Source organism: Coregonus lavaretus (assembly GCF_964263955.1).
Source record: "Coregonus lavaretus genome assembly, chromosome: 34".
Taxonomy (NCBI): Eukaryota; Metazoa; Chordata; class Actinopteri; order Salmoniformes; family Salmonidae; genus Coregonus; species Coregonus lavaretus.
In genome coordinates this window covers 32,593,173-32,617,214 of record NC_140021.1, presented here as the reverse complement: position 1 = coordinate 32,617,214, position 24,042 = coordinate 32,593,173, and the positions used below count along the sequence as shown (strand labels likewise).

At 44.1% G+C, this 24,042-nt stretch overlaps 1 protein-coding gene across 3 annotated transcripts in view; it reads right to left on the bottom strand.

Annotated features, from left to right (window-relative positions):
• Positions 1 to 24,042, bottom strand: part of LOC311109176 (SWI/SNF-related matrix-associated actin-dependent regulator of chromatin subfamily D member 3) — a 53,057-nt gene that overhangs the window by 11,353 nt on the left and 17,662 nt on the right. For 2 of the 3 annotated variants that reach the window (XM_084152012.1, XM_084152011.1), the window contains exons 3-6: positions 20,577 to 20,619; positions 18,899 to 19,021; positions 17,916 to 18,038; positions 4,431 to 4,526 (exon numbers count right to left, since the gene is read on the bottom strand). In XM_084152012.1, the coding sequence (XP_084008138.1) occupies positions 4,431 to 4,526; positions 17,916 to 18,038; positions 18,899 to 19,021; positions 20,577 to 20,619 (385 nt within the window). The remainder of the gene's footprint in view (positions 1 to 4,430; positions 4,527 to 17,915; positions 18,039 to 18,898; positions 19,022 to 20,576; positions 20,620 to 24,042) is intronic. The other variant, XM_084152013.1, reaches the window with a different exon arrangement.

Below are 24,042 nucleotides of genomic sequence, written 5' to 3'. Positions count from 1 at the left end.
CCTCATGAAGCTTTGAGAGAATGCCAAGAGTTTGCAAAGCTGTCATCAAGGCAAAGGGTGGCTATTTGAAGATTACTACATGATTCCATATGTGTTATTTCATAGTTACGATGTCTTCACTATTATTCTACAATGTAGAAAATAGTAAAAATAAAGAAAAACCCTTGAATGAGTAGGTGTGTCCACATTTTCGACTGGTACTGTATATAAAAAAAAACTGTATACACAGTGCCGTGAAAAAGTATTTGCCCCCTTTCTGATTTTCTCTATTTTTGCATATTTTTTATACTGAATGATCAGATCTTCAATGAAAACACAACAATAAACAATTACACTATGCATATCTATATACACATAAATTACACAATACATGAAAAGCAAACACAAAACATGAAAAGCAAAACACAATCATATGAAACAACCACATTCTTCAGTATAAGGCTAAAATCCGCCTTCCCTAAAGGCACAAAATCCACCAACTTTAAGGACTTTTGGATAACATTGCACGAGAGGCGGCAAAAAACTAAAAGCAGATTTACTTAACTCGGTGGCGATTTAAGGGATCTCCAGGGTTAGCCATCCCTGAGTACGGGTCTGGTAACTTATACGTCTGAAGGTTAACAATGAGGTAAGGTATGGCGGAAGTTTATGCAAGAGGGCTTTATAGACAAAAAGAGCGCAATGCATGGATCTACAAGACTTCAAGGAGGGCCAGCCTACTTTCTGATACAAAATTAAATTATGTGTACTGAACCCATCACCGTTATAAAGCGCAATGCGCTATGATAAACTGTGTCCAATGGCTTCAATACAGTGGCAGCTGCATTCATATAGAAGATATCACCATAGTCAATAAACGGAATGAATGTTGACTGAATTTTCTGTTATTTAACAAAAGACAGGACCTGTTCCTTTAGAACAGGGGTGTCAAACGTCCGGCCCGCGGGCCGGATCAGGCCCGCAAACGGGTTTAATCCGGCCCGCAAGATGATAAAAAAAAAATAAATAAAAAATAATAATAATTTTGTAAAGTATAAAAATGCGCTGCAATTTTTCAATAAAATAAACTGCTGTTCCAATTGCGTCCACTGGATGGCGCAATAGCAATTGTGTTAAGCAAGCAAACTGTTTATACCGGGGCAGAGCAAGTAGGTCAAGCACGTGCAGCCAATGAGCTACTTTGTTTTGCCCGCGATATTTATTACGGCTTCTACTTTTAACATTATGTGCTTTGGCACCCTCATTGCCCCAATATGTCTCTGTCAAAAAAGAGAAAAGTGGACGCAGAGTGCAGAGTGTTCCAAGAAAAATGGTCATCCTATTTAATCACGGAATTGAATGGGAAAGCTGTATGTTTGGTGTGTTCAGAGCATGTTGCAGTGCTGAAAGAATATAACCTTCGTCGCCACTATGTGAGTCTTCATGCCGACAAATATGACTACTTTCAAGGACAGCGGAGATGAGAGAAGGTGAATGAACTGTTGGCGGGTCTGAAGAAACAGCAGTCTGTGTTTACTCACAGCCGAGACATCAGTGACGCTGCAGTGAAAGCTAGCTACCTCATTGCTAATGAAATCGCAGTGGCTTCAAAACCATTTAGTGAGGGTGAATTTGTAAAAACATGCATGATGAAGGCAGCGGAGATTGTGTGCCCTGAAAAGCGGCAGGCTTTTGCAAATATCAGCCTGACAAGAAACACAGTTGCAGACAGGATTTCCGATCTTTCAGTGGATTTGGACAGCCAGTTGAAGCAAAAAGTAAAGTCATTTATTGCGTTTTCTATTGCAATTGATGAAAGCACGGACATTACAGATGTTGCACAACTGGCCATTTTTTCATCCGCGGAGTTGATGACACATTAACCGTCACCGAGGAGTTCGTGGAGTTGGTGCCGATGACAGATACAACGACAGCAGCTGATATTTTTACCGCACTCGTCGGCGCGCTGGACAGGGTCGGAGTGGACTGGTCCCGCGCTGTCAGCCTGGCTACAGATGGTGCGCCCTCAATGATCGGGAAAAAAGCAGGCGTTGTGACAAAGTTCAGAGAGAAAGTGCAATCTGCAAATGGAGGACGTGATTTTTTGACTTTTCACTGTATTTTGCACCAGGAGGCTTTGTGTTGCAAGTCATTCAAGATGGATAACGTCATGAAGGTGGTCATCCAAACTGTTAATTTCATCCGATCCAGAAGCCTGAATCACCGTCAGTTTGACAGCCTTCTCAGAGAGAAAGACCACATCTATGGCCTGCCATACCACACTGAGGTAAGATGGTTAAGCCGAGGTGCTGAGGCGTTTCTTTGATTTACGAGAAGAAATTGAACAGTTCATGGAAGAAAAGGGCAAACCAGTGTTAGAATTTCATTCCGCAGAATGGATGCAGGACCTTGCATTTATGGTGGATGTTACAGAGCACCTGAATAACTTGAACAAACAGCTGCAAGGGCGCAACAAAGTTGTCACGCAGTATTATGACAGCATACGTTCTTTCAAGTTGAAGCTGTCATTGTGGGAGACGCAACTTGCCGGTGGTGATGCAGCTCACTTCCCCTGTCTGAAAAATGTGTGCGCGACCCAACATGTGGCAGACATGAAGCGGTTCAAAGATAAAATAACGGGACTGTTACGGGAGTTTGAGCAACGCTTTCAGATTTATGTTTATATGTTTTTATGTTGATGTGCTATTGTTTTTATTTTATTTGTATATTTAACCTATTCTTGACTCTGTGGTTCTTGCACTTGTTTGGGGAACAGGATTTCATTATTTTTATCTACATTTCTGCCTGAGAAATGACACCCTGATATAGTTCTGTGATCTGTGATATACTTCTGTGAATCACTGAGGCATTGTGTGTTTGTGTGTTCTTTGTCCTCAGAACTTTCAAATAACTTGAGGTGTTTTATGATTAATAGTGATGTTGTGCTTTTGGACACTGTCCTCAGGCTCCAGCTTTATGTTTATATGTTTTTATGTTGATGTGCTATTGTTTTTAATTGATTTTATTTTATTTGTATATTTAACCTATTCTTGACTCTGTGGTTCTTGCACTTGTTTGGGGAACAGGATTTCATTATTTTTTATCTACATTTCTGCCTGAGAAATGACACCCTGATATAGTTCTGTGATCTGTGAAACAGTTCTGTTAATCACTGAGGCATTGTGTGTTTGTGTGTTCTTTTTCTTTAGAATTTTCAAATAAACTTGACGTGTTTTATGATTAATAGTGATGTTGTGCTTGTACTATTTTGGACACACTGTCCTCAGGCTCCAGCTTTATGTTGTATGTTGATCGTATTAAAACAAAGAAAACAATCTGAAGTTGTTGTTTTTAAGTTATATATACCATGATTTTTCCGGTCCGGCCCACTTGGGAATAGATTTTCCTCCATGTGACCCCTGACCTAGAGGTAGGCATCTGGATGGTAGACTTGCTCTCACTAAAGTGCATGCATTACCCCTCATATACCAGTAGGTGTCACCGTTCAACATGAAATCGTTGGACTGTGGCTTCACATTTTATTTCAATATGCCACTTCATTTAGGTTGATGGCATGACCTTGAAACAATGACTTTGATTCAAACACACCATTTTACTATCAACATTGAAACAAGGTCAAATCAAATCTGTCAAATCAAATATACAATTCAACATAATTTCAACCACCCGAATATATATTGAATTTAGGATGAAAAAGTTTTTTAACGTTTCTATGTGGAATTTTCAACGCAATTTCAACATATACATAGTTCTGATTATTATATTGAAACTAGATTGATGTAACAACCTGTAAGTCAGGTTAAGTCAATGTATTTAAGTTGAAGTTTACCCTAATTTCAAAGTTTACAACGCTGGTTGAAATGAGACGAAAACAGTACTGGTTGATGACTTTTTTCATATCGAATGTATTTTCCACGTTGATTCCACGTCACAATACGTTACATTGTCAATTACATTGAAAAAAATGTGATTCAACCAGTGTGTGCCCAGTGGGTAGTGTATTTATTTTCTCAGAATCATAACTAGCCAATGGCCTAATCTTGTACAGGGGAGTGTACATTGTGAGCTGCATTGTAACTAAAGATAAGATCCCAAGAGTCTTTAGTGGTTAAAGACTATGGTTAACCCCTTGTTTGCCCAAAATCTGCTGAATAGATCTGGATGAGGCTGAAGACCATAGAATTAGATTGAATAGAACGAACGTCCTCATTCAGGTTAATTATGCCATAATGAGTGGACTGGGGGACAGTTTGAGGGTCCCCAAAGCAGTAAAGCACGAAGTGTCCTCAACTGACATTACAAAAAATACATTCCATTCTCATTCTATTTCTATGGGCGGAACACAGACAGGGTAGAGGAGACGAGAGTGAGACAGAGAGGACAGAGGGTGCAGGTATACGGTCAGCGGTCATCAGGGAACATGAACTCACCTCTACCAGGTGGTTGTCAGGACCGTATAGGTCTTTGTCCAGCTCAATCACCAGGCTCTTGAAGAAGGAGGAGAATTTCCTCTTCAGCTTCCCAGGCTACGAAATAAAGAGAGGTGGTGAAATAGTTTAACATGGATGGAACATTTGGGCTGATATGAACATTTGAAGTGTATAACATCGACAAACTCACACACACACACGCAAACATGTTTACATTGTAGATAGGGTTTACCCACTTTGTAAAGCAGTTTTTTGTAGTCTGACATTGGGCACGATTCAATCAGATTTGAGCTAGCCAATGGTGTTTTGCGCTAGCTGGTGTTTTGACGGAGTCAGAGGTGGAACCTTGTTAGAGCTGTCAAATCCACAAGCGGCTCCCGGCATTATAACTATCGTGGACATTGCCATTGCCTGCAGGGAGTCGCATTAGTAGGAATCCCATGCAGCCGTGTTTACAAGTTTGAATACTGGAATGTGTGATGTAATCTACACCTTGATTAGGCTGATAGAAATCCTCATTATTTTGTTGAATGACTTTCAATTTGAGCGTCATTATTTCTATATAGCCTACACTTTCTCATTCTGAACTTCTAACACGAGTGGGAAAGGTGTGGCTTCGTGACAATGATCACAAGAGTGCCGGTTAACGGTGGATCTGAATGAATCTAGACTAAACACTCTGTGGACCGGTTCGTACATAAAATATTTTCCATTCAGCTGCAAAGGCGTCGATTTCCTCCTTAACTCTATTTAATGTCGAGAAGGTGGAAAAAAATGGGGAAATATGCGTACTTTCTTTATGAAACAGCATTTTTCACCACCATGCTTGAGTGGCTAATGCCTAGGAATGCTAGTTCCGGATGTTGCTTATCGCATTTTGGGTTTACTACCTTTTTATTTGGGCATTTTTATTGTTCAGAAATGTGGTGGGTACTCTCTTCGTTCACTGGACTCTATCCTGCTAACTGTTCCAAATGTCCGAACTGAATTTGGTAAAAGGTCTTTTATGTACTCTGCGCCATCGTCTTGGAACACCTTACAAAATAATTTTAAACTGGAAGAACTTGTCCCGATTGGTGTTTTTAAATCTCTGATGAAGGATTTTGAGGCGGATTCCCTGACCTGTCAATGTTTTTAATTTGCTGTTTTTGATATTGTTATACTCTTGTGAATTCATGAATGGTTTTTTACTAGATTACTTGTAGTTTTTCATGTTGTCTGTCTGTAATTTTTTGTAATGACTTGGTGCTGCCTATCTTGGCCAGGACGCTCTTGAAAAAGAGATTTTAAATCTCAATGAGCCCTTCCTGGTTAAATAAAGGTTAAATATATATATTTTTTTTTAAATTCAGCCAATCAGGTTGCAGCAGTCTGTTGTTTAACCCTGGTTGAACGCGGGGCGCAACATCAGGAAGTAGCATTAGCCACTCTAGCATGATGTTTCATAAAGAAAGTATGCATATTTTCTCATTTTTTTCCGCTTTCTCAACATTAAATCGTGTTAAGAAAGAAATGGATTCCTTTGCAGCCTGAATAGAGAATGTTTTATGTACGAACCGGTCCACGGGGGAAACGAGTGTAGCCGGCTGCATGCATTCCCTTTGGATGGTAAGATGAAACGACTCAATAACGCCATCTGCTGGCCTTTGGGCTAGGTCCTTGTTTGTTTCCTGGTTACTGAAAATCAGTCTCCAGGAGTGATTCCAACTAGACCCCTATGCACTACTGTTTAACACCTGCCTTAGATAACTTGATATACTGTTGTCATTGACTATAGCAACATTTCTAGGACACCAAAGCAGTGATATCATCGTATTTACTGTAGGCCCTAGGCCACAATGTGAAAACAGGATATTCTCAGGGTCCACTTCCTTAAAAGTGGACCAAAAATATTTGTGGCCTCAGAAACCTCAAAATGGTCCCAACCACTGTGAAATGACAGCCCTGCCTCGAAACTGATGAGAGAATTAGAGTTGAGCCACCATTTGAAGTCGATCTTACTCTGCGAAAGCAATCTATGGTCATCTTGCTGTTCCTGTTTCAGGCATAATCTGTGCAAACATTTAGCGAAACATTGATCATTCCTCCGAAGGCCTAACAAAACAAACACATCTTGTTGCTGACTGAAGTGGGCCGACGGTGGAGTTGTGAAGATAAGTTAGAACTATACCCGACTGCCGTCCATGACTGTGGGGCAAACACTCCACAAAGCAGCTCCTGGATCAAAGAGCTAGAAATATTCATACTTGGTTGAAGGATTAAGACATGGCCGCAGATTTTTCTGAAGGTATTTCACTGTGGTGAAAAGTCAATTCAACCCACCATGCTGCCACATTCAAATAAATATCATCCCCCAGAAAATAGAAGGTTAGCATTTTTTGTCATGAATCCTGTTCTGGAGGCAGCTCTCCAGAGTGGTCACAAGCTGGCAAAGTCACAAAGTCATAAAATCTGATTTTAAATCTAACCCTAACCACACTGTTAACCCTAATGCCTAACCCTAACCTTAAATTAAGACCAAAAGGCTAGTTTTCATGAATTTCTACAAAATCGCTCAGTTCTGCCTCCAGGACAAGACTCATCACAATAAACGTCAACCTGCCAGAAAATACACTGCTCAAAAATATAAAGGGAACACTAAAATAACACATCCTAGATCTGAATGAATGAAATAAGACTTCCGTCTCGCTTCCGCATTGTCTCCGTGCTGCTGTGCTGTTTGTTGCTACTTGGCTACCTGCCAAACTATTCACGTTTTACTTTTAATAAACGTTTAATCAATCTCTGTGTTCAACAAATTTACCAACTTTTTAGTTTTGTCCTCACTCATCTTTTTTCGTTAAACTTTTTCACCCCGGACGTTTTATCCCGAGACAGAAGAGTCATTTTCCTGTGCGTTTTTGCTGCCAACTTTACTTTATTTTCCTTTTTTTCCATCGCAACTTTTTTCCCTTATTCAACTTTTTCACTCCGGACGCTTTATCTGGACATGGTTCGTCAACATCTTCAACAGCCGAAGCTAAGTAGTAACATTAACATGATGTCTTCTAATTGCAGTCGCTGTACTCATAATATACAGCCCAGCTTCAGACGCAATCGTTAGGCAAGGGTAATCTCAGTGTAGGAAAGGAAGAAACAGCGTCTGTGCCACCAGTAAGTACAGATAGTAACGTTAGTATAAATCCCCCCGCACAGTCCCCGCAGCCGGACAACTTTCTCATGGCTTCTGGAGGGAAATACTGTTGGAATGCTCAACCGGTGTCGCTCATTCAGCCGACAGAAACTTTCAACCGGTTTTCCCCATTATGTAGCGAGTCGGAGTCTGAGTCTGAGTCTTCTCTTGTCTCTACTCCTCCCGTTACGGGGTCTGAGACGCCGAAGGCTCCAACCATTAGCTCTGACAAATTGAAAACCCTAGTCATTGGCGACTCCATTACCCGCAGTATTAGACTTAAAACGAATCACCCAGCGATCATACACTGTTTACCAGGGGGCAGGGCTACCGACGTTAAGGCTAATCTAAAGATGGTGCTGGCTAAAGCTAAAACTGGCGAGTGTAGAGAGTATAGAGATATTGTTATACACGTCGGCACCAACGATGTTAGGATGAAACAGTCAGAGGTCACCAAGTGCAACATAGCTTCAGCGTGTAAATGAGCTAGAAAGATGTGTCGGCATCGAGTAATTGTCTCTGGCCCCCTCCCAGTTAGGGGAAGTGACGAGCTCTACAGCAGAGTCTCAGCACTCAATCGCTGGTTGAAAACTGTTTTCTGCTCCTCCCAAAAGATAGAATTTGTGGATAATTGGCCCTCTTTCTGGGACTCACCCACAAACAGGATCAAGCCTGACCTGCTGAGGAGTGACGGACTCCATCCTAGCTGGAGGGGTGCTCTCCTCTTATCTACCAACATAGATAGGGCTCTAACTCCTCTAGCCCCACAGTGAAATAGGGTGCAGGCCAGGCAGCAGGCTGTTAGCCAACCTGCCAGCTTAGTGGAGTCTGCCAATAGCACAGTCAGTGTAGTCAGCTCAGCCATACCCATTGAGACTGTGTCTGTGCCTCGACCTAGGTTGGGCAAAACTAAACATGGCGGTGTTCACCCTAGCAATCTTATTAGGATAAAGACCTCCTCCATTCCTGCCATTATTGAAAGAGATCGTGATACCTCACATCTCAAAATAGGGTTACTTAATGTTAGATCCCTCACTTCAAAGGCAGTCATAGTCAATGAACTAATCACTGATCATAATCTTGATGTGATTGGCCTGACTGAAACATGGCTTAAGCCTGATGAATTTGCTGTGTTAAATGAGGCCTCACCTCCTGGTTACACTAGTGACCATATTCCCCGTGCATCCCGCAAAGGCGGAGGTGTTGCTAACATTTACGATAGCAAATTTCAATTTACAAAAAAAAAAATGGCGTTTTCATCTTTTGAGCTTCTAGTCATGAAATCTATGCAGCCTACTCAATCACTTTTTATAGCTACTGTTTACAGGCCTCCTGGGCCATATACAGCGTTCCTCTCTGAGTTTCCTGAATTCCTATCAGACCTTGTAGTCATAGCAGATCATATTCTAATTTTTGGTGATTTTAATATTCACATGGAGAAGTCCACAGACCCACTCCAAAAGTCTTTCGGAGCCATCATCGACTCAGTGGGTTTTGTCCAACATGTCTCTGGACCTACTCACTGCCACAGTCATACTCTGGACCTAGTTTTGTCCCATGGAATAAATGTTGTAGATCTTAATGTTTTTCCACAAAATCCTGGACTATCGGACCACCATTTTATTACGTTTGCAATCGCAACAAATAATCTGCTCAGACCCCAACCAAGGAGCATCAAAAGTCGTGCTATAAATTCTCAGACAACACAAAAATTCCTTGATGCCCTTCCAGACTCCTTCTGCCTACCCAAGGACGTCAGAGGACAAAAATCAGTTAACCACTTAACTGAGGAACTCAATTTAACCTTGCGCAATACCCTAGATGCAGTTGCACCCCTAAAAAACGAAAAACATTTGTCATAAGAAACTAGCTCCCTGGTATACAGAAAATACCCGAGCTTTGAAGCAAGCTTCCAGGAAATTGGAACGGAAATGGCGCCACACCAAACTGGAAGTCTTCCGACTAGCTTGGAAAGACAGTACCGTGCAGTACCGAAGAGCCCTCACTGCTGCTCGATCATCCTACTTTTCCAACTTAATCGAGGAAAATAAGAACAATCCAAAATTTCTTTTTGATACTGTTGCAAAGCTAACTAAAAAGCAGCATTCCCCAAGAGAGGATGGCTTTCACTTCAGCAGTAATAAATCCATGAACTTCTTTGAGGAAAAGATCATGACCATTAGAAAGCAAATTACGGACTCCTCTTTGAATCTGCGTATTCCTCCAGGGCTTAGCTGTCCTGGATCTGCACAGCTCTGCGAGGGCCTGGGATCGGGAGAGACACTTAAGTGTTTTAGTACTATATCTCTTGACACAATGATGAAAATAATCATGGCCTCTAAACCTTCAAGCTGCATACTGGATCCTATTCCTACTAAACTGCTGAAGGAGCTGCTTCCTGTGCTTGGCCCTCCTATGTTGAACATAATAAACAGCTCTCTATCCACCGGATGTGTACCAAACTCACTAAAAGTGGCAGTGATAAAGCCTCTCTTGAAAAAGCCAAACCTTGACCCGGAAAATATAAAAAACTATCGGCCTATATCGAATCTTCCATTCCTCTCAAAAATTTTAGAAAAAGCTGTTGCGCAGCAACTCACTGCCTTTCTGAAGACAAACAATGTATACGAAATGCTTCAGTCTGGTTTTAGACCCCATCATAGCACTGAGACTGCACTTGTGAAGGTGGTAAATGACCTTTTAATGGCATCAGACCGAGGCTCTGCATCTGTCCTCGTGCTACTAGACCTTAGTGCTGCCTTTGACACCATCGATCACCACATTCTTTTGGAGAGACTGGAAACCCAAATTGGTCTACACGGACAAGTTCTGGCCTGGTTTAGATCTTACCTGTCGGAAAGATATCAGTTTGTCTCTGTGAATGGTCTGTCCTCCGACAAATCAACTGTACATTTCGGTGTTCCTCAAGGTTCCGTTTTAGGACCACTATTGTTTTCACTATATATTTTACCTCTTGGGGATGTTATTCGAAAACATAATGTTAACTTTCACTGCTATGCGGATGACACACAGCTGTACATTTCAATGAAACATGGTGAAGCCCCAAAATTGCCCTCGCTAGAAGCCTGTGTTTCAGACATAAGGAAGTGGATGGCTGAAAACTTTCTACTTTTAAACTCGGACAAAACAGAGATGCTTGTTCTAGGTCCCAAGAAACAAAGAGATCTTCTGTTAAATCTGACAATTCATCTTGATGGTTGTAAAGTCGTCTCAAATAAAACTGTGAAGGACCTAGGCGTTACTCTTGACCCTGATCTCTCTTTTGACGATCATATCAAGACTGTTTCAAGGACAGCTTTTTTCCATCTACGTAACATTGCAAAAATCAGAAATTTTCTGTCCAAAAATGATGCAGAAAAATTAATCCATGCATTTGTTACTTCTAGGTTAGACTACTGCAATGCTCTACTTTCCGGCTACCCGGATAAAGCACTAAATAAACTTCAGTTAGTGCTAAATACGGCTGCTAGAATCCTGACTAGAACCAAGAAATTTGATCATATTACTCCAGTGCTAGCTTCCCTACACTGGCTTCCTGTTAAGGCAAGGGCTGATTTCAAGGTTTTACTGTTAACCTATAAAGCGTTACATGGGCTTGCTCCTACCTATCTTTCCGAGTTGGTCCTGCCGTACATACCAATACGTACGCTACGGTCACAAGACGCAGGCCTCCTAATTGTCCCTAGAATTTCTAAGCAAACAGCGGGAGGCAGGGCTTTCTCCTATAGATCTCCATTTTTATGGAACAGTCTGCCTACCCATGTGAGAGACGCAGACTCGGTCTCAACCTTTAAGTCTTTACTGAAGACTTATCTCTTCAGTAGGTCATATGATTGAGTGTAGTCTGGCCCAGGAGTGTGAAGGTGAATGGAAAGGCTCTGGAGCAACGAACAGCCCTTGCTGTCTCTGCCAGGCCGGTTCCCCTCTCTCCACTGGGGTTCTCTGCCTCTAACCCTGTTACAGGGGCTGAGTCACTGGCTTGCTGGTGCTCTTTCATGCCGTCCCTAGGAGGGGTGCGTCACTTGAGTGGGTTGAGTTACTGACGTGATCTTCCTGTCTGGGTTGGCGCCCCCCCTTGGTTTGTGCTGTGGTGGAGACCTCTGTGGGCTATACTCGGCCTTGTCTCAGGATTGTAAGTTGGTGGTTGAGGATATCCCTCTAGTGGTGCGGGGGCTGTGCTTTGGCAGAGTGGGTGGGGTTATATCCTTCCTGTTTGGCCCTGTCCGGGGGTTTCTTCGGATGGGGCCACAGTGTCTCCGGACCGCTCCTGTCTCAGCCTCCAGTATTTATGCTGCAGTAGTTTATGTGTCGGGGGGCTGGGGTTAGTTGGTTATACCTGGAGTACTTATCCTGTCTTATCCAGTGTCCTGTGTGAATTTAAGTATGCTCTCTCTAATTCTCTCGTTCTCTCTTTCTCTCTGAGAACCTGAGCCCTAGGACCATACGTCAGGACTACCGGGCATGATGACACCTTGCTGTCCCCAGTCCGCCTGGCCTTGCTGCTATTCCAGTTTCAACTGTTCTGCCTGCGGTTACGAAACCCCTACCTGTCCCAGACCTGCTGTTTTCAACTCTTAATGATCGGCTATGAAAAGCCAACTGAGAGACCTGAGCCCTAGGACCATACGTCGGGACTACCGGCCGTGGTGACTCCTTGCTGTCCCCAGTCCGCCTGGCCTTGCTGCTATTCCAGTTTCAACTGTTCTGCCTGCGGTTATGGAACCCCTACCTGTCCCAGACCTGCTGTTTTCAACTCTTAATGATCGGCTATGAAAAGCCAACTGAGATTTATTCCTGATTATTATTTGACCATGCTTGTCACTTATGAACATTTTTGAACATCTTGGCATGGTTCTGTTATAATCTCCACCCGGCACAGCCAGAAGAGGACTGGCCACCCCTCATAGCCTGGTTCCTCTCTAGGTTTCTTCCTAGGTTTTGGCCTTTCTAGGGAGTTTTTCCTAGCCACCGTGCTTCTACACCTGCATTACTAGCTGTTTGGGGTTTTAGGCTGGGTTTCTGTACAGCACTTCGAGATATTAGCTGATGTAAGAAGGGCTATATAAAATAAAATTGATTGAAAATTGATTTGAATCTTATTAAATACTTTTTTCTTTACATAGTTGAATGTGCTGACAACAAAATCACACAAAAATTGTCAATGGAAATCAAATGTATCAACCCATGGAGGTCTGGATTTATAATAATAATAATAATATGCCATTTAGCAGACGCTTTTATCCAAAGCGACTTACAGTCGTGCGTGCATACATTTATTTTGTGTATGGGTGGTCCCGGGGATCGAACCCACTACCTTGGCGTTACAAGCGCCGTGCTCTACCAGCTGAGCTACAGAGGACCACTCTTTGGAGTCACCCTCAAAATTAAAGTGGAAAACCACACTACAGGCTGATCCAACTTTGATGTAATGTCCTTAAAACAAGTCAAAATGAGGCTCAGTAGTGTGTGTGGCCTCCACGTGCCTGTATGACCTCCCTACAACGCCTGGGCATGCTCCTGATGAGGTGGCGGATGGTCTCCTGAGGGATCTCCTCCCAGACCTGGACTAAAGCATCCGCCAACTCCTGGACAGTCTGTGGTGCAACGTGGCGTTGGTGGATGGAGCGAGACATGATGTCCCAGATGTGCTCAATTGGATTCAGGTCTGGGGAACGGGTGGGCCAGTCCATAGCATCAATGCCTTCCTCTTGCAGGAACTGCTGACACACTCCAGCCACATGAGGTCTAGCATTGTCTTGCATTAGGAGGAACCCAGGGCCAACCGCACCAGCATATGGTCTCACAAGGGGTCTGAGGATCTCATCTCGGTACCTAATGGCAGTCAGGCTACCTCTGGCGAGCACATGGAGGGCTGTGCGGCCCCCCAAAGAAATGCCACCCCACACCATGACTGACCCACCGCCAAACCGGTCATGCTGGAGGATGTTGCAGGCAGCAGAACGTTCTCCACGGCGTCTCCAGACTCTGTCACGTCTGTCAAGTGCTCAGTGTGAACCTGCTTTCATCTGTGAAGAGCACAGGGCGCCAGTGGCGAATTTGCCAATCTTGGTGTTCTCTGGCAAATGCCAAACGTCCTGCACGGTGTTGGGCTGTAAGCACAACCCCCACCTGTGGACGTCGGGCCCTCATACCACCCTCATGGAGTCTGTTTCTGACCGTTTGAGCAGACACATGCACATTTGTGGCCTGCTGGAGGTCATTTTGCAGGGCTCTGGCAGTGCTCCTCCTGCTCCTCCTTGCACAAAGGCGGAGGTAGCAGTCCTGCTGCTGGGTTGTTGCCCTCCTACGGCCTCCTCCACGTCTCCTGATGTACTGGCCTGTCTCCTGGTAGCGCCTCCATGCTCTGGACACTACGCTGACAGACACAGCATTGATGTGCCATCCTGGATGAGCTGCACTCCCTGAGCCACTTGTGTGGGTTGTAGACTCCGTCTCATGCTACCACTAGAGTGAACGCTAGTGCCGGAATCACTGGACCCTAGCGCCGGATCATCACAACCAGCTAGCTAGCTGCAACCTGTTGTTGGCTGATTACCATTGCCCTATAGCAAGCACCAGTTAGCCTTGAGCTAGCCTCAGGCCCATTCTCCCGGCTATCTACCTCTTTGTCAACCGGACGGGACCTCCTAGTGTTGACACTGAGCCCCGCCGATCCAACACGACTGGTTTGCCGACTAAATAGTCTGATGTGGTTTCAACAGGCTTCCCGTTGCGACGACCACGAAGATCCATCTGCCAGCCCCGGCCCGCTAGCACACGCAAACTACAACTGTGCTCCCTGCTAGCTGTGCTGAAGCACCAATTTGAACTGCTCTCGGACTCACATATTGCTGTTCACTGGACCTTATGATCACTCAGCTGCACAGCTGATGCCTACTTCTAAAAATCCACCTTTCCAGAAATAAGTCTCTCACTGTTGCCACTTGCTACAGACCCCTCTCAGCCCCCAGCTGTGCCCTGGACACCATATGTGAATTGATTGCCCCCCATCTATCCTCAGAGTTCGTACTGCTTGGTGACCTAAATTGGGATATGCTTAACACCCCGGCCATCCTACAATCTAAACTAGATGCCCTCAATCTCACACAAATTATCAACGAACCTACCAGGTACAACCCTAAATCCGTAAACATGGGTACCCTCATAGATATCATCCTGACTAACTTACCCTCTAAATACACCTCCGCTGTCTTCAACCAGGATCTCAGCGATCACTGCCTTATTGCCTGCGTCCGTAACGGGTCCGCGGTCAAACGACCACCCCTCATCACTGTCAAACGCTCCCAAAAACACTTCAGCGAGCAGGCCTTCCTAATTGACCTGGCCCAGGTATCCTGGATGGATATAGATCTCATTCCGTCAGTAGAGGATGCCTGGTTGTTCTTTAAAAGTAATTTCCTCTCAATCTTAAATAGACATGCCCCATTCAAAAAATATAGAACTAAGAACAGATATAGCCCCTGGTTCTCCTCAGACTTGACTGCCCTTGACCAGCACAAAAACATCCTGTGGCGTACTGCATTAGCATCAAATAGCCCCCGCGATATGCAACTTTTCAGGGAAGTTAAGAACCAATATACACAAGCAGTTAGGAAAGCAAAGGCTAACTTTTTCAAACAGAAATTTGCATCCTGTAGCACTAACTCCAAAAAGTTTTGGGACACTGTAAAGTCCATGGAAAATAAGAGCACTTCCTCCCAGCTGCCCACTGCACTGAGGCTAGGAAACACTATCACCACCGATAAATCTACAATAATCGAGAATTTCAACAAGCATTTTGCTACGGCTGGCCATGCTTTCCACCTGGCTACCACTACCCCGGCCACCAGCTCTGCACCCTCCGCTGCAACTTGCCCATGCCCCCCCCGCTTCTCCTTCACACAAATCCAGACAGCTGATGTTCTAAAAGAGCTGCAAAATCTGGACCCCTACAAATCATCTGGGCTAGACAATCTGGACCCTTTCTTTCTAAAACTAGCCGCCGAAATTGTCGCAACCCCTATTACTAGCCTGTTCAACCTCTCTTTCGTAACGTCTGAGATCCCCAGAGATTGGAAAGCTGCCGCGGTCATCCCCCTCTTCAAAGGGGGTGACACTCTAGATCCAAACTGTTACAGACCCATATCCATCCTGCCCTGCCTTTCAAAAGTTTTTGAAAGCCAAGTCAACAAACAGATCACCGACCATTTCGAATCCCACCGTACCTTCTCCGCTATGCAATCCGGTTTCCGAGCTGGTCATGGGTGCACTTCAGCCACGCTCAAGGTCCTAAACGATATTATAACCGCGATCGATAATAGACAGTACTGTGCAGCCGTTTTCATTGACCTGGCCAAGGCTTTCGACTTTGTCAACCACCGCATTCTTATTGGCAGACTAAATAGCCTTGGTTTCTCAAATGACTGCCTCGCCTGGTTCACCAACTACTTCTCAGATAGAGTTCAATGTGTCAAATCGGAGGGCCTGTTGTCTGGACCTATGGCAGTCTCTATGGGGGTGCCACAGGGTTCAATTCTTGGGCCGACTCTTTTCTCTGTGTATATCAATGACGTCGCTCTTGCTGCTGGTGACTCTCAGATCCACCTCTACGCAGACGACACCATTTTGTATACATCTGGCCCTTCATTGGACACTGTGTTAACAAACCTCCAAACGAGCTTCAATTCCATACAACACTCCTTCAGTAGCCTCCAACTGCTCTTAAACACTAGTAAAACTAAATGCATGCTTTTCAATCGAACGCTGCTGGCACCCGCCCACCCGACTAGAATCACTACTCTCGACGGGTCTGACCTAGAGTATGTGGACAAATATCTAGGTGTCTGGTTAGACTGTAAACTCTCCTTCCAGACTCACATTAAGAATCTCCAATCCAAAGTTAAATCTAGAATCGGTTTCCTATTTCGCAACAAAGCCTCCTTCACTCATGCTGCCAAACATGCCCTCGTAAAACTGACTATCCTACCGATCCTTGACTTCGGCGATGTCATTTACAAAATAGCCTCCAACACTCTACTCAGCAAATTGGATGTAGTCTATCACAGTGCCATCCGTTTTGTCTCCAAAGCCCCATATAATACCCACCACTGTGACCTGTACGCTCTTGTTGGCTGGTCCTCACTACATATTCGTCGCCAAACCCACTGGCTCCAGGCCATCTATAAATCACTGCTAGGCAAATCCCCGCCTTATCTTAGCTCATTGGTCACCATAGCAACACCCACCCGTAGTCTGCGCTCCAGCGGGTATATCTCACTGGTCATCCCCAAAGCCAACACCTCCTTTGGCCGCAATTCCTTCCAGTTCTCTGCTGCCAATGACTGGAACAAATTGCAAAAATCTCTGAAGCTGGAGACACTTATCTCCCTCACTAACTTTAAGCATCAGTTGTCAGAGCACCTTACCGATCACTGCACCTGTACACAGCCCATCTGAAATTAGCCCGCCCAACTACCTCATCCCTATATTGTTATTTATTTTCCTCATTTGTACCCCAGTATCTCTATTTGCACATCATCTCTTGCACATCTATCATTCCAGTGTTAATACTAATTGTAATTATTTTGCACTATAGCCTATTTTATTGCCTTACCTCCATAACTTGCTAAATTTGCACACACTGTATATTATATGTATTTCTGTTGTATTTTTGACTTTGTTTTGTTTTACCCCATATGTAACTCTGTGTTGTTGTTTTTATCGCACTGCTTTGCTTTATCTTGGCCAGGTCGCAGTTGTAAATGAGAACTTGTTCTCAACTGGTTTACCTGGTTAAATAAAGGTGAAATAAAAATAAATAAAAAAAAGCACCGCCAGCATTCAAAAGTGACCAAAACATCAGCCAGGAAGCATAGGAACTGAGAAGTGGTCTGTGGTCACCACCTGCAATACCAGTCCTTTATTGGGGGTGTCTTGCTAATTGCCTATAATTTCCACCTGTTGTCTATTCCATTTGCACAACAGCATGTGACATTTATTGTCAATCAGTGTTGCTTCCTAAGTGGACAGTTTGATTTCACAGAAGTGTGATTGACTTGGAGTTACATTGTGTTGTTTAAGTGTTCCCTTAATTTTTTTGAGCAGTGTATGTCCTGAGGAGATAACTGACTTAGTGGTAGAGATACAGTTCAAAAGAAACCGTTCATAATATCCATAGAGGAGACTTCACAATGAGAGGAAAATAGGAACTTTTCTAAACAAAATCAAACAAACCAATCACTATGAATTGATCCAGTGATATTCCATCGTCCTACAGGAAGTAGAATACTCACATCATCCAGCAGCTTCCCCTCAACCCGCAGCTCCCATGATGCAATACTGCCATCCGAGTCGTCAGCGTCGGGCTTGGCAGGGTTGAAGGTGTTGGAGATGTACAGCCTCAGTTTACGCTTTTGCTGTCGACACAAACACAAAGACACTGTTGGAACCAGTGGTCATTTCTATACACATCAGTCTTGGGCACCTTGGTACTAGAGGAAAATACAGAGATGTTTCATGTTACATTGTTCAAAGGTCATAGTATGGAAAATGGCGCCGACAGAGAGGGCTACCTTGCTTCTAGCTCTTAGGAAACTTTGCAGTATTTTGTTTTTTTATTTATTTTGTATTATGTTATTAGCCCAAAAAACAGTTTGTGTTATTACATACAGCCGGGAAGAACTATTGGATATCAGAGCGGAGGTAACTCACCAGCACTACCAGCATTCTTAGTCTATGCCACTCTGACATTGCTCGTCCATATATTTATTTATATATTCTTAATTCAGTTGCTTTACTTAGATTTGTGTGTATTGGGTATAGGTTGTGAAATTGTTAGATATTACTTGTTAGATATTACTGCACTGTCGGAGCTAGAAACACAAGCATTTCGCTACACACGTGTATGTGACCAATAACATTTTATTTTATTTAATTTTATAGTATTATAGTATAGGGAAAAATAATACCTAGTCCGTTGCACAACTGAATGCATTCAACCGAAATGTGTGTTTCAGAATTTAACCCAACCCCTCTGAATCAGAGAGGTGCGGGGGTCTGCCTTAATCGAAGTCATCAGCGCCCAGGGAGCAGTTGTTGTTGGGGGTTAACTGCCTTGCTCAAGGGCAGAACGGCAGATTCTTCCACCTTGTCAGCTCGGGGATTCAAACCTTTCGGTTACTGGCCCAATGCTCTTAACCGCTAGGCTACCTGCCGCCCCTCCTACAGTAAAGTATATTATAGTAGTGAGATACTTCAGGCCTATGATATGTGTTACCTTCATGGGTCTCTTCAGGGCTTCCTGGATGTCCACCCGTTTACGCATGATGGTCTGATCCAGTTTACGTTCGAAGGCCAGCAGGTCCATGTAAGCCTGGGACTCAGGGACCAGCTCACGGATCTGATCAGAGGGGGAATCAACAAATAACTCTCTTAGTGTCTCTGACCGGCCACACAATATACTTTATCATATTTAATGCCCTTTATTGCTTTAGAAGAACAAAAATCCTATTATCCAGTAAAATTGCACTGAAAAAAATATGAATGTGACAATAAGTTGTGGTATTGACTGAGTTATGCGTTTAAGCTTTGGTTTTATTAAGATAAGGCATTCTGCGATCATAGCATGTCTGGTGACTGCACTGCAGCGGTGACTGTAGTCTCTCAAGCCGCCATTTTCCCTCAAAATCTTTTTGTCCTTCTATTACAGGAGTGACACACCTAATGAAGGCGACAGAGCAGGAAGTAGTGCCCATAGGAGCTGTGACTGCCCAGCACCACTCACTAATTGGTGCACCAGTCTGGCCTTTGGTGCTGCTAAGACCGCATTTGAAATGCAGCGGGTGCATCAGCGCGAACCCCACCCCTACCCAACCTGCCCCTACCCTCCCTGACACATTACCATACTCATTCCCAGATGGAGGGACTCCGCACGGTGGTAAGGCTGCTTACCAAACTGGGCACAGACTCCCAGATTCTCCCACTGCATTATCTGTTTCTCCCTTCATTGTTCCCTCGACCATCTCATCTCATTCCTTCTCTACCTGCGTGCGTCTGTCTGTCTGTCTGTCTGTCTGTCTGTCTGTCTGTCTGTCTGTCTGTCTGTCTGTCTGTCTGTCTGTCTGTCTGTCTGTCTGTCTGTCTGTCTGTCTGTCTGTCTGTCTGTCTGTCTGTCTGTCTGTCTGTCTGTCTGTCTGTCTGTCTGTCTGTCTGTCTGTCTGTCTGTCTGTCTGTCTGTCTGTCTGTCTGTCTGTCAGTCAGTCAGTCAGTCAGTCAGTCAGTCACCAGGTTGAGGTGCAGTGCAGACAGAATGCAGTGCGGACATTCCCTGTCCCTGAGTCATCGGTGTGGTGGCTGAGCCATGCCACTATCTCCATTCTCTGTGTCTGGCTTGTGTTACAGAGACCCCTAGGAGCGACTGGGAGCAGCTTGGGGCTCCAGTCCAGTGACACCAGCAGCAGTCTTTACAAAATCAATGGCAAACCAATGTAAACAGGCTGGGCAGGGCTGAGACGGGGCAGGGGGGCATGGAGGGGAGAGCGGAGGTTGTGGCGCAGGCAGGCAGAGGATATCGGCTAGATGTGGGTTTGTTTAGCCCTGACGCGGACCACACACTAGACACACCCTCACCTGTGGAGAAGATGTGCCTACTCTATTGCCTCTTCTAAACCATAGGGTTGTTTTATACAGGCTCTGTTTCATAGCAGTCTATTGATTATTCCATTTGAAAATAAGAGGAACCATTCAAAAACGGCACCCACCGCCAAGCCTGCGCCAAGCCTCTGATCACCCAAGCATCTCTTTTCGCTCCATTTGTAATAACACATAATCATCTGCCCCTCCAAGCCCTTAGATCAAAACACACGCACACACACACGTTCTATTCAACAGAGAATGGATAATAACACGCAAACACTCGAGTAATGGGAAAAAAAGACAAATATATGCAATCTCACCCTCTGTGGAAGAATCTTGTCTGCCATTTTCCTTCTCTTGGCGCTACAGAGGGAGAGAAAGACAGAGAGAAAATGGAAAAAGAGAGCATGTTACTATGGTGACTGATAGCGTAGCACCCAGGCCATCTGCTAAAATGCTGGGCCACATCCAGCACCCCAGTGTCCCAGCTGTGTGTGTGTGTGTGGGCTGAGTGGTGTGTGTATTTGTGTGTGTGTGTATGTGGTGCGCATGTGTGTGTATGTGTGTGTGTACGCAATGCGGATGTGTGTGTTTTGGGGGATCCAGCAGAGGTAGGAGTAAGGTATGCCACCTGGAGAGCAGGAACTAGTGACATTCAAAGTGACACATGAAATACCTCATGACTCATGCTATACCATCCAATGTACCGCATAGCCTTCTCTTTATTGATATTGTAGATCGTGTGTATGTTAGTGAGTGTTGGCTGCTATGCCAACTGTGGCCATCTCGGGAGCCCAATTTGCTATGTGACCACCAATAACAGCTTCTGAATCCAACTTTCTTCTTTCCGATGAGGAGAAAAATATAGTCACCTATAACCCTTTTGATCTTATGTAAAGTTAATGTGATAACATGTAAAAGCAACATGTGATAACATGTGACATGTAAAAGCAACATGTGATAACATGTAACTACACATGTGAAAACATGACCTCATGTGGGGGAAAGATTACAACTTGGTGATTCAAAATGTCAACATGTAATACTGTGAAACCACACGTGACAACATTTGAACTAGACAAAAACCTCCAGGGGACCATGACAACATTCCAAGAGTGTCATTGCCCTTATGGAAAAACCACAGGATTTCACATATGGAAAATCACCGTTGTCCAATGTTGGTGGGGCATATTCTGTTTTAATGTTACTCTTGAATCGCTATGATAAATATAATAGTTTTTCTTGAGTGTATTTTTAACAAAACTGAGATTTACTTTGAAGTCCAAAGTGTAGAAATACAGGTGAAATCAACTATTGACACGGACATGGTGGAGTAACAGAAAGATCGGAATGCTGTGAACCAAGAGTTCAAATCCCAAGTGAGGATTACTGTATAAATTAACATACACAATGTAGTCTCATGTAAGTCAAAGTGTGTAAAATATGTACGTTGAAAACACTATGTTAAAAGCACTGTGTGTGTACCATAATGACTCAGTTGTGTTTGCAGGGCATTACCTGTGAAATCTCATGTGAAAGGTTATGTGATCACGTGAAATATCATCACATGTGAAGTGTTCCAAAATCACATGGTTTCACATGATTTCACAAAACATGCGATTTTCCATTTGAAATCATGTGTTTTTTTTCCATAAGGGAACCTTTCAGTAGCATACTTGTCAAATTCTTTGGGTATGAAAGAATATTGAAAAGATATGGATAAATATTTTCATTTCTTGTCTTGGACATAATTTGTGTTACGACACCTGATGGATTACTTACCAAGGGTCCCAGCTAAGGCAAATGAGGTGTGCTGGTATGATTATGATGCCTTCGGACTCTACTTTCCTATCTAGTTAGGTTCTGCAGCTGCAGTCTGTCACTCCTCAGTGACACTTGGCTTGCATTATGCTTTTGTTACGAATCGGTTATTCCCGGAACAGTGGTGCATTGTGAATATTGGGCCCAGACACTGATTTGAGAGAACAAGTTTGAAATAGTGTCATAGGTTTGTGCTCTCTCAAGCTTCCTCAGTATGTCTGGTTGAGGGAAGCCATTTTGGAAGCCCTGTATTAAGTGCACCATAGGACGGAGACAGACGTATAATCTAATGGTTGGGACAGATATAGTGTGAGGATATGGGAGTACTGTCAAACTGTATTAGACATTGCCACACAAAGCAGGGACCTCAGTCTCACTCTGAAATATTTTAACAGGCCAGGGCAAAATAATTAGGGTATGTTAACAGGCCAAATGCTGAAACACATTAGAGCAACATCGGGGGCTGGCTTGGTTACATTTCAAAGGGATCTGGGGGTCATATACTGGGAATCACAACCCTAAAGAGACTATGAAAACATCACATCGAGCCAAAATAGAAAAAACAAAGTTGATAAAAGAGGTGTTGGGGCATCCTTTGGTGTTGCTGACATTCCTAAAAGAGACACTTACAGCATAATTTGTTCCCATCATGCCATGCTTCAGTCTAAGGCATGCATCTGCACATTTGGAGGTACCCTAATGAACACCTGGTAAAGCTTTCCTCATGGGGAGACAAACATAGGGGTTTGTTTGGGGTAACATTTGGGGGTGGGGTGACTAAGCCTACACTAGGAAGTGCTGGGGTTGGGGGTCAGGGGAGAGGGCAGGGCAGGGCAGGGTGGCGAGTAAAAACGTGTGAAAAAAACGGACATGCAGCAGAATAAACTCCTACTTTGATCCGAGCGTTGGATCTGATTGGGCATCTCTCATGTCCATCTGCCTCACTGGCATCTCATTGGCTCCAGGGAATCCCACTGGCTTCCTAAGGGTTGATGTGATTTGAAGGTTGTCCGATTAAAGAGGTTGGTTGGTGTGACAACACACTGGTGGCAGCAAGCAGGATGTCTGTACTGAAGGACAAACTCGGTGGTCGTGTGTGTGTCTGTGTAAGTGAGGGTGCGTTAGTATCGGTGCAAGTGTGGCGGTAGTATGTACAGGCATCAGTGTGGGGGTGCATCTGTGTGCATGCACACGCAAAGTGAGAGAGGAGGACATAGTGGATCCTGGTGATCAGTGGATCCGGGGGTCTCATTGGACGCTTGTCCAGCAGGGAAAGGTTCTCATTGGACAGTGGGGAATCATGCTTCACTCACTTCAGTGTTTCAGTGTTTAGATGGCACACTAATAACAAGCAGACACACTGGTAATGAACACACTGGTACTAAGGCACAGACTAGCACACCGTGGAAAAAGGAGTGACAGAGAAGCAAAAACACCACCTCTAGTCCTACTAGGATCCAGGTAGTATTGATAAAAGTAGTGTGTGGGCAAACTGGGCATATCTGATTGCTTCTATGTAGGTCTATAGTCTTTATGGGTTTTCTATGTGCAAGGTATAGTTGAATCTCGATGGTGCTTCAGCTGCACCTGAAGCTTTTTCACGAATTATAGGATTGTCCTATAATTCTCTGCGAAAAACATCCTATTGACTACACTGAAAAAAGTACCTAATTAAAACTGATCTTTGACTCGACTGCAATTACACAAAACTATTTCTAGCATCTCTGTAAATTGACATTTGAATATGCCTTATTTTTAGTAGCAGTGGCAGATTTGTATGGGTAGAAAAGCACTGGCTCGACAGGGTGAGCTCGGGTGGATCTACCCAATAGCCATACGGTCTCAATGACACTGCAAACACAGGTGGCTGTGCTCTGCTGGGCTGTTGGCTGGGGAGGGGGCTGTCGGCTGCCAGAGGACAAGCATACGCTTTGCCAGAGAGAGTGTCACCTACTGGGTCACCCT